We start from the raw sequence: 12,108 nt of genomic DNA on the forward strand, positions 1-12,108 counted from the left end.
GTCACATATTAAAATTATTAATCGACTTCACCCAATATGAAGAATATATCTTGGATATTTTCTAACAGAAAAATAAAGCTGTAACTTAAAGGTTTAAATTTAAAATAGGGGTGAATTGGCAAATATAAAGATATAATGGATAAATCTTAAAATTCGATTGATATGAGGTGTACATACGTAATAAAAACCTATCACGATTTTGGTCACATATCTGAATCAATGGTTTCATGATAATTAAGGTCACAACTTCGGAAAGTAGGGTTACACACCCAACATTGCACCAAACAATCTATAAATCATAGCTTTTAAAAACATTTTCATACCTAGTTTTTCATAGATTAACAGCGCCTGATCCTAAAAAACTAATTCTTAAAGAATAAGAATTAACAAAATAAAAAGGTTTCTAAAATTAGTTTCTAAAAAGATTCCTAACTCAATTAAAGTTCTAACCAATAATTTCCCTTTTATAGATAAGGCTATAACAAAATTTCTACCAAAATCAAAATTATAACATTAAAAGAAACTCTAGCTATCTTTTTCCATCCATTCTTTCATGACTATCCATAAGAAATTCATTCTGCATCACCAGTTAAAATATGAAAGCTTGATAATTGTGACCAGAGGAGACGACAATATTCAAGAATGTGATTGGGAGAACCAGTGTTACATTACCTCAAACATACATGGATGGGTACACCTTAGAAATCTTAAAAGAGCAATTCTCACAGCATACTGAATGCTTGATGCTTGACCATCCCTTGAAGTTTCGAAGTTAGGGTCAAACTCAAGCAATACAGACAGAATAGAATCATAGTGGCCCGGCCTTTTTATTGCAATGGATGCAAGACTGCCAACAGCAAAGCATTACAAATGATCAGAAGAACATAGATAAAGTGGACATCTTAATGCAACATTTTCCATTAAAAACTCTTAATGAAGCAGCAGACCTTATTATAAAAGAATTAGGTAACTAGACATTGAAGCACAAGAGGGGACACAGACTTTATTACCAGAAGGATACTAGCTAACCAAGAACAATGTAACAACTCACAATAGTTAAGCCAATTGCAAACCACAAATCACGAAGATATGAGAATATCTTATACTGAATAAAACATAAAATTGACTGCAGAATAGTGAAAAGCAAAATAATAATAATAATCCACTGATTAATTAATTGGCACATTCATTTGAAACTGAAAAACTGAGATGGTGCCAATAAGCAAAACTTGGAAATAAGAAAATTGTTCCATAGAATAAATTTACAGCACAACCTCTTTAACTAGCGCAAGTACGTTTTGACTTCATATGGGTGAAGAAACAGATGAAGTAAAGGTTTTAATCAAAACCGTTGACACCTTGATTGATGTGCTGATAAGAAGTGTTATATGAGAGGGTATGACTCCTAAATGTAGAATCAGAGATCTCCAACTTCATCGCGTTGTAGTATTGTATATATCTCAATTGTTGTGCTAGTGGAAAGTACCCTTTAGTACTGTACAGGTCAGCTCAATTGAACATAGAAATCATCTGGAATCAAAGAACTCATTCCTTTCATTTTAAGAAGGTGAATACAGCTAGAATATTGTTGCTATTAACAGTATCAATACAGACACTGCATATATATTTTGGTTATAACCTACTAGAGGATATGGATTTTAACAGTATCAATACAGACCCTGCAGATATTCTTGGTTATAACCTACTAGAGGATATGGATTTTTCTTCAACAGGATAAGGTGAAGTTTAAATTTCCTTTCAACTAAAAAGCAAAATATTCCAGATAAGGGGATTGAAGTTAAAGAATAAAACACCAATCACTATGACTCACTGCTCCCGCTTCTCTCTACCATTTCCAGATGCAATCATCCAGAAGATAACGCAGATCTTGACTTTTATTGTCATGAGCAGTGTTATCTTATTAGGAGAAATACTTTACCAACAAAAATGAAGAAAAGAATTGCACGAAATATCTTGTAATGTTTGAAGTGAGTGAAAAAGTAAAGCAACTGGAATAGCAACTGATAGATAACACCATGGGCAGACGACTAATTACTTAATAAATTAAAACCCTATTTCAAATAATAAGGTGCTACACGATTTTGCTCAGCACAACGATTAAGAATGGGACCAATGCTAATAATCTTACTAAAACATAAGATCAAAGAAGGCAAGAAAAAAGGAGGAGGATAGAACAAGGATGCAATAACAAATGAAGAAGCAATATTATTAATGAAAAAGGTAGAGATAGAGTGGGGTAAGTTATATAAGAAGAAAAAATAGATGTCTTAGGATAAAAAATGCATTGTAACATCAGCAAGTGGAGATGTTGTTAGGAGCAGTACAGACGTAGGAGTGATGAAGGAATGTCGGAAGGTTAATATAATGATATCAAAAATAGTAAAGCAAAAAATTTTATATGATGTAAGTGCTCTACATAATCCACTATTGCTGCAAGAAGACAATGAAACCAACATAAAATGATACAATGAAAGTCACGTACATTGCTCCATCTGGTTCCCCATTATAAAATGGTGTTACAAGCCTCTCAGTAGCATATATTAGAAGAGACAACTTCAGTTGCATCTGTCATCAACAATACCATTTTGAAAAATGACTTTCCTGGACAGCAATACTTCCCTAGGAAAGACTTTGATCATGTTTTCCAATTAACCTTAATGGACAGCGATACATTCTCGGTGCAACCACTATGACACCTGTTATTGATTATGAAACTTGCGTTCTCCGCTGAGCTAAAACGAGGTCATGCAGCTTATGACTGTAATATAAGGGCTTTTTTGGTTGGTTGTAATTGGTCTCCAGCAACATCACTCACAACATTAAATGCATTACAGTTCTATGTTTGGATTAATGTAGTTCACTTACACTTGGACAGAGGTATTCAGGTTGAAATCGTTCTCAGTAACACCACGCACAACATTAAATGCATTGCAATCTATGCTTGTGTTAATGTAATTCACCTACACCTTGCCAGAAATATTCAGGTTTTCGCCAAAAAGCTGTAAGCTTGTGATGGTCTGCAGCGCCGTCGCTAACAAGTATGCATTGCTGGTATTGATGAGGCATACCACCTGCAAACGGTGTAACAGTATGTAGCCACACAGCAGCATGCCTCTCTAGTTGCCTCATCAGCAAAAAAATGCAAGCATGATGATCTATAACTAATTGACCAGAGGATTGCAACAATTTTGCAGCCAACTAAAGCAAACACACCTGATATATATTATAATGCCTAGAAAGATAATTAGTTGAATAAAATTCAAGAAATTGAAGTTAAAACCTTTAGGAAAAAGAAAGCTCATTTTTAACAGAAACAGAGTAGAAGTCAGCATTAAAAAAACTGGGGAAACACGAAAGGGTGCTCAAATCTCACCAGTTGATTATAGTGGTTACCAGAGAACCACTAAGTGTAGAAGCCGACTGCAGTAACTCATAGAAAAGATTAAGAACCTCGCCAGCTTCCTTGGCCAACATGTTCGGGCCTAATACTGGATGATCTTGACCTGACCATGATTCATTGAACTTCAAGCCCTTTCCCGCAAGGGATATGTAAATAAACATCTTTAAAACTACTAAAAGATTGCATAGCTCAAGACCTCTAAGTTTATACAGTACGAATTCTGAATACTAACAGTGAACATACCTTCTTCCCCATCATTTCCATCAGATGTAAACAGTAGAAAACATGTTTCTAGAAATTTTGCTGCAAGAACCTTCAATTGAGGAGAATCAAGCTACATCAAAAGTTTCAAAAAGCAGGTTAGAACATCACTGAATTTAAAACATAACATATTCTTTTTTTAAAATACCATAATGCTGCAAAGCTTAACCACACAAAATTTCATAAAAAATTAGAAAGAAAGAGATAATGGAAATTAGGTGATAAATGACTGGACGTGATAGATTGCAATCTGCTGAGCATAAAAAGCTACTAGTTCCAAAAGGAAAGATAAAAAGATAGAATCATAAGGTTGGAAAAGTATATCCCTCAAAAAAAAAATACTGACTTACACGGAAAAAATCATCTTGAACAGGCCACTGTCAACAATGCATAGCACTAGCATTTGGTAAAAATAATATGAAGGCACTTACATCAGCCAAAACTAAAATCATAACGTTCACTTACAGAAGATACCTAGCATACTAGTACTATCTTACATTTAAACATTCATTTGGAAAAACTAATGCACCAATTGTATTATACCTATGTTCCTTCAATGTAGATACATATAGTTGAGAAAACTTAAACAGACTCAATTTGTTGCAGGAACTTTCTTCATCAAGAAATTGATAGTTTGAAATTGCATTAACAGCACAGTTGTTTGTTTAAGGACTTTGAAGAGCTGCTGGATACAAGTTTTAATTTATTGACTTCCTTTATCTTTATGATAAAGTGAAGCAACAGCTACTGAAGGTGATTATATCATAAAAGGAATGGTGCAAGTATAGGGGAAATTTAGGAAAAACAATGGAGCAAGACTAGCAAATATATCATCTTTTATAACTTAATAAGCACTTATGCAGATTCCAGATAACCCATTCCCTCTACCCCATTTTGGTCAAATGCGTCCCCTCTCTCACTTGCCATATTCTCAAGCATGAAGTGTCTCACTAAACATCAAATGCCATAAGAAGAGCTAATAAAAGTTATTCGAACTCACAGAAACAGCTTGAATAAATTAACCTATAAAAAGCCTAACCATTGTAGATAAAAGGATACGTTTGTACAGTTTTAATGCAAGAAAACTGTAAATTAGATTATGATGAACCTTTTGCTAGTTATCATCAAAAGCAGAACAGGTACAAGGAGAAATCATTGAGAATGTACAAAAAGTTGGACAAAGGGCTTGGAGGGCCAAAACCTACCTCCAACAACAAGCTCCTAACTGCATCCTTGAACCGTAACATCCAGGACCACATTTCTTCCAACCACCCCTCGACCTTATTAGAATCACGGAGCTGCATGGAACAAATAAAACAGATATGAATCACATAATTCATAAACAAAGAATCAAAGTTCAAATTGACTACCAGGATACTACAATACAAGAACAATAGTCCTCTGTCTGCTAAGATTCCTTGATGAAAAGCCAAAAAAAGACCAAAATGGGGCATTTGAGACCTTCAAATTTTATCCCTATCTGGCAAGCTGCATGAATCTTTTGAAAATAGCAAGCAACTTATATTATTCTAATTTAAAAGACAATAGACAAAATGAGGTTGGTTAAACTGGCAAAAATATACATGGAAGAGGGACAGGACAAAACAAATCATTCACAAGTTACTGGACAAGTATTTACATCGTGACAGAGTCCCTAGTAAAGGAAATTACTAGAAATGTACATGAAATAATCAGTATGAGAGAATTTATTCTAGCCCAAATGCTTCATTAATAGGTTAATTGCCAGCATTAATGATAGTTTTAGTAATAACACCCACATTTGTGTTAATAACTACTTGCGGTTTTGTGTGTATACTACACATCAAGTGATAATGCAGCTACAAATGCTTGAACATGTGATGTTCAAGGCACGATGTTCATTAACCAAACGAAAGACAAAAATGGAAAAGGATGGATGGGATCAATGAAGCACGTACACTCCAAAGAAATTGTTATCTAACTCACTTCAATCCACTAATAACATTCGATTACAATCCAATTTGCGTTCCAAATCATGGTGCATTCCCAATTGTGTATGCCAATTTTGGCAACCTCAAAAAAGATGAAGTGCATTGATGATGTTGATTAAATTTGTAGTTTTTTATATTCTTTAACAAGTATTTAGTCTCCTAAATAGATATATTCCTAAATAGATATACTTCTGGTTCTTGACATTTACATTATGGATTTATTCAATTATATATAATGGGGTTCGAGCTAGAACTCTTATCATGCCTTTTTAATAAAGTAGTTTGCTTTATAATATTTTGACCATTGTTTTAAATATCCCCGACTTGGCCCGATATATCGCACGATATATCCTTTTACAAGGCTTGCCGCAACCGATATGGTCTCTAAATATCATTTACCGCATTTTGGCTATTTTGGGCGTTATATCCCCAATGTAGCTGATATATCAGCCAATATGTTGGCCGATATATCCTTTTATATGACTTGTCACAAAACAATATACCGCATTTGGTAATTTTTGGGCAAGATATCATATTTTCCCATTATATCAAATGACATTTTGACCTAAAAAATCTGACAATATGTAGCAATGTTGATTTGTACTTTTGTTTGTTTTATATGGTTGATTAGTGATCCTAAACATATAATATTTACTTTCGTATACTTAGAGTTCATTAAGTATGTTGAGATTACATTTTATTACATTATACTATATATGCAAACATCTGTTTTGCCATTCCGATATTTACCACATCCCCGATATTTCCCCGATATCCGCAATCCGATATGAATTTTGGCCATCCCATATTTCTCCGATATCCGATATTTAAAACCTTGATTTTGACTAAGTGTTGTATATCCCTTTTCTATTCACATGCACAAGCATAATAATCAAAATGATCTTAGTGAATACTCCCAAGTGTATCATGACTCAAGGTACCTACTCCTCTTTGTTGTGTAACTTTCAAGCTTACGTGCTTCCTTACTATCGAGCATAGTGTATACGCATCGAGTAATGTGTTCCAAATGAGGCTCATATGGTCAAGAACACATGCTGAAACAGAAACATGTATACCACTTTTTGATAAATGTTAAACAAAAAGCACCCCCCCCCCTAAAAAAAGTCTTTTAAAGAGGTTACAAATTTGTGTTTTAGATCGTACCAAAAAAAGGTGCTTAACACAGATCCCCTGCTAGTTTAACACGATTTAATCACCTTCCAAACGTGGAGGGTCAAAAAAGGTATTATTTTAATCCACTGCTAGTTTAACACGATTTAGGTCGGAGGTTCAATCAAACTTCAAAATATCTTTTTTGTGGTTTGTGACTAGAAATCAAAGGTATTATTTTATCTTTCTTTCTAATATGAACAAAGCATTTCCTACTATCAGCTGGTCACCAGATATTTTGGTGTTATATACTACATACAAATGCATATAATATATATACAAACATATCTGCACCACACAACACATTCGCACATATGTCTCTATAAACACACGCCCGCACGCATGCACAATCACACATTTATCCATGTGTTTATGTCATTGTCCATGCATATGATTCTCATTTTCCTACGACCCACTTTTTAAGAATTATCCATGTCTCCATGTTCCGGTATTAGGGGTGCATTTGGTCCGGATATGGCTCGGATATGATGCTTATCATATTCATATCCGCTTACCCATCACGGATACGGATATACCTCGGTAAGAAAAATTTATAACCATATCCGCTAAAATCGGATACGGTTACGGATATACATGCGGATATATAAGCGGATATGCATGCGGATATAAAACAGTTATGAGAATACTAGATAGTATTGAGAAAAACATAGTTCATGTGATACAAAAGAATTCGTTAATATGTCCATTATAATTGAAAAGTTAAAATTAGACATATTGATCATCAAAATTAACCACAAATCCATAATCTAAGAATCAAAACTATCGTAAGAGTATGACTAATATGATAATCTAAGAATCAAAACTATCGTAAGAGTATGACTAATATGTATTCGGATATTTCGGATACGGATACGGATATTTCACTACAAAACCATATCCGTAATCATATCCTATCGGTTATAGATTTAAGTAACCATATTCGTATCCTAATGGATACGGTAACGGATATTTTCTCGGATACGGATACGGTTTAGCACCCCTATCCGGTATACATTGTATGTGGGTCTATGTCTATGCATTATGGAAAGACATGAAAATCCAAGAACAATGAGGAATCATAATTAGCTATCCTAACTCGTGTCATCTTGCAGACTTGCACTACTATTGCAGGATATTGACTATCATAATAGTCATTAATTTCTCTTCGTTCTTCGACAATCTAATACACCCCCAGCTCGAGTTGCCTGTTAGTTTCACAGTTAGTATTAAGATGAGGTCATAACCATTTGACAAATAAAGTAAATAACTTCCAAACAACATTATTTAGTGATTTGAATAGTCAAGTAAGACTTCTCACGCAGCAATATGTTATAACAATTAACAGTTCACATGCGGTCTCTAACAAAGGCAACAAGTTTTAAGAACAAATCCAACACGACTAGGCATTAATCTTTACAGGTTTATAATAACTTTAGAAATAATTATCCTTGCAAAACTTGCTCCCTCCTCTTGCCCTAAGTCTTCTTTTCAAACGACATGAAAGCTCTCTTCATAACTGCGACATGAAATTTTATGGAGAAAAAAATAGAATCACGAATTGGACAATAAAAGTCAGACCAGAACGGTCTCCAAAGCATGAAAGCTTCTACCTGGTACAATCACAAAATCCATTGCACAGACCATTTTTCTTGAAAGCAACATATTAAACACAATACTGAGAACGAATAGAATCTCTCGAGAAGAAAAATGTGTATAGCTTGAGCAGATAACAAGATAAATTTATCCGTGAATGGCTATCTGTTCTACAAAGAGCACCTGTAGTACCATCTCTGTTAAGACAGTGCAAAATAAACTTGTCCCAATAGTAACTGACTGCCTCACAACAACAGGATCATCATGTTTCAAACATGCCAGCAAGTTTGGCATTAATAATGATGAGCCTTCCGTAGGTCTCGAACCAATCTCCTTCAAAACCCTGATTAAAAGTTGTTATTAAGTTGGGAATAAAAAACAAAGTGTAAAATTGTCAAATATATAGATCATGAACTACGAGAAATGCAGGAAGCTACCCTAAATTTAAATCGCTTAAGTTGTCACATGATTGACAAGTTGCAAAAGACCAGAATCCGAAGTTGAACTAGCTCTTGAAGTAATAGAAGATAGTAAGGAACATGAAGAGCTTTTATTTGTACGCAAAAATATTCAGAGCCCTATTTCTATAATTCCACTGTAAGACAAGAAGAGTAAATGCATCTGGTACAATTGGATTCTGATCATTGTCTACCTACAGTAGTCCAGAGCAAACTTTTGTTGGAACGCTTCAAATTTACCTCAATCTACATATAGACATTACCTAGGAATATCGGATATGGAAATCGGATATGCAATATATATTAACAGTTATTTGTATGCTAGCTACTTGGAAACAGTTGGCACCCTTAAATTGCACAATCACCATAGCAGTAAAATTTTCCATAATATAACATCCTACAGAGATGGTAGTTATGCATTTCACGGCATGACAATCCCCACATCAAAGATCCAATGCATAAAATGGTGGTAACCTTTTGGCCACCTTTATACAAATAGCAATCCGCTACTTAACATCATGACTCGGATTCTGATCATAAATGAAAATTATAAGAACAAATTCTCAATAAGTGCAAATTTCTAATCTGGACTTCAACCTTGAAAGCCTTGCAGGTGGGGGAAAAGAAAGCACCTATATTTTTTCAAGAGAGAAAAAAGAAACAAACAAGCTCAAGCTTGCAGAAAACCTAGGTTTTAAACACCGTCGCTATCATAAAATTAAAAACCCTTCTTATAAATAATTTTTTTAACATAGGTTCAGGCTTATATAATATCTCACATGTATGATAGAGATATGAGGTATCATATAATCTTAATAAAAACCCCAACAAAAGAGAATAAATATTTTCCCTCTCCACCCAAGACTGTATCACAAGATATCAATCCATAAAGAACCACCTGCCTGTTAGCCTTATGCCTGCTTGTTTGCTTTCAGCTCAAATAATCATAATTATAGGCTTCTTGAGAACTATAACTGCAACACTCACGATCAATTATGGTTCCACAATAAGTTTGCAATCAGGACGCTTCAATACCATCTGCTCAATTCAGCTTGATATAATTTTCCATTTAAGCGCTTGTGTAAACATACTCAGTAATCAACTATGCTTCCCATAAACTTGTTATACAAAACTATTATATTAGAGACTGCGCATAAGTTATAAAAAAAGGTGAGTATATTAAGTGTCAAATTAATTTAAGCATCTAATTCCAACAGACGCAAAATAACTTCTTCAAATCAAGAGTCCTCTCTCAAAACAAACAGTTTATAAAAGTACTGGGTTTCCATTGTCATATTCTTAATAAACTAGACTCTTTGATCTTCTTCTCTAGTTGTTTTCCTCAGCGCACACATGGGTAGGTACTCCTCTTTCAAGAAAAGTAGTTTACAACAGAGCTAGAAATTTAAATTTATTATGTAAAAAAGGACACAGTACTCTTCTATTGTTCTTTTAAAGCAATGCACGCACAAACGATGTTGCTCCTTCCAAAATTGCAACATTTAGCTCTCCATAAGGTATTGTATGCTAAAGCTTTATTTTCGTACAGGATTTTATAGGTGAGCATAGGACTGGGGCTCCCTCAGAAAAATTCAGCTCACAAAAATATATTAGATACTTCAAATTTTCTTTTTTCCTACAAATATAAGCTCTTCAAGCACCTTAACTGCAAATAGAATGCTCCAATAATCTGTTGTTAGCAAATGGACAGAAAAAGTAACATATTTAGGGTATTAGTGAACACGCGCAGAACATAAGATAATGGTTTGAAATAATGATCTTACTCTAGAGCTTTCGAAGTGTCATGGATCTCCATTGGGTCGTTTACAGTAGAAAAAACCCTGAGAATTAGATTCTGCATCCAACAAAAAGATTTTGTTACGAGAATCACAAGAAAAGAGAGAGAACCTAACCCTAATCTCAAATTAAAAACCCCTAATCCCGACCTGTGAGCTTGGCGGAGCGATCGACGCCGGAGATCGGCGCCTGGTTACGAGATCGCGAAGTGAAGAAAACCAATGGGAGTTTGAAAAATGAGGAGAATTGAATAGTCCAGTACCGGAAAAGGATTTGAGGGGCTCCGGAGGTTGTCGAAGGCGGTGCGGTCACCGCTCGAGATCACGCCCTTCTTTGCCCCCGCCTCGGTATTACGCAGAGGGTTACAGGTTCTCCTTTCGATTATTCGGTAGGGGACAATGGAGAGGGGGTGACCGGAGCCGACGAGGAGGGCTGGAGTTGGTTTTATTTTGTCTTGGTTCTCCCTCTCGTTTGTCTCACTGCGAGAGAGCTCGTGTTTCGAGGAGGGGGGGGGATTAAATAGGAGTCGGGACTCGTGACTATCGAAAATGGAAAGCGCTTTTTACATATTCGTCCCCACCATTTCAATGTTATGAGTTAGCCCCCCGAATCATTGAAATTGCTGTTACATCTTGTAATGCCTAATTAGGGAATGGTAAACGAATAGAACCGAAACACCTTGGGTTTGCGCTTGAATTCGTTTAAAATTTTCGAATTTACATGCGGATTCCAATATCATTCTATGTATTTCTTCAAATTCGAGTGCAAATATTTTTTGAATATTTTTTAAATATTACAATATCTTTATTTGATTGCTAATTTGCGGTTTTTGAGTATAAAACTATGTACTTAGAATGATGGTTTTATTTAGTTAAAGAAATTTGGTTTAGAAACTGGCGTAAAGTTCTTTAAGTTAGCCAATTTAGTATAAAACTTAAACTATGCACCCTAAATGGGTCCAAAAAACATAATATCATGTGTGTAATAATACAAATTGTAAGGAATAAAGCCCTAAACAAATATTCGATGGTCAAAGTATTCGTATATATCTGGTAAAATTTTATTCGTTTATAAACTAAGTATTGAAAACTATTCGTTCAATGTTCAATGAACTATCGAAACAAATATGACTGAATAGCTACAGAAACAAATAACGAAGTATTTGAAATTTTATTTGATTCATTTTCACCCCTACCTCTAATCCCTAAAATTGGTGTTAGTTCAAATTGTTCCACAAATATAAGTTGTTAATTGCAAAATATAAGAGTTGGGATACCTGGTAAGTGGCAATTTTAATGATATATAAGCCACCGATTCAAAATATTAAAGATCTAAGGGACTAGCATTAGAAAAACTCTAATTTGGAAAGTGGATACATCCTTACCTTTGTCCAAATTGGGACCAAATCCGAGCCCCAAACTCAACCTAGTCATATGTT

At 34.6% G+C, this 12,108-nt stretch overlaps 1 protein-coding gene across 1 annotated transcript in view; it reads right to left on the minus strand.

Annotated features, from left to right (window-relative positions):
• Positions 1–11,158, minus strand: part of LOC109846606 — a 38,057-nt gene extending 26,899 nt beyond the window's left edge. The window contains exons 1-7 of the mRNA XM_020415853.1: positions 10,820–11,158; positions 10,658–10,728; positions 8,599–8,758; positions 4,888–4,980; positions 3,665–3,755; positions 3,395–3,524; positions 673–847 (exon numbers count right to left, since the gene is read on the minus strand). Coding sequence (XP_020271442.1) covers positions 673–847; positions 3,395–3,524; positions 3,665–3,755; positions 4,888–4,980; positions 8,599–8,758; positions 10,658–10,689 — 681 coding nt within the window. The 5' untranslated portion in view covers positions 10,690–10,728; positions 10,820–11,158. The remainder of the gene's footprint in view (positions 1–672; positions 848–3,394; positions 3,525–3,664; positions 3,756–4,887; positions 4,981–8,598; positions 8,759–10,657; positions 10,729–10,819) is intronic.

The sequence above is a fragment of the Asparagus officinalis genome, chromosome 7 (assembly GCF_001876935.1).
Source record: "Asparagus officinalis chromosome 7, Aspof.V1, whole genome shotgun sequence".
In the NCBI taxonomy this organism is placed as follows: Eukaryota; Viridiplantae; Streptophyta; class Magnoliopsida; order Asparagales; family Asparagaceae; genus Asparagus; species Asparagus officinalis.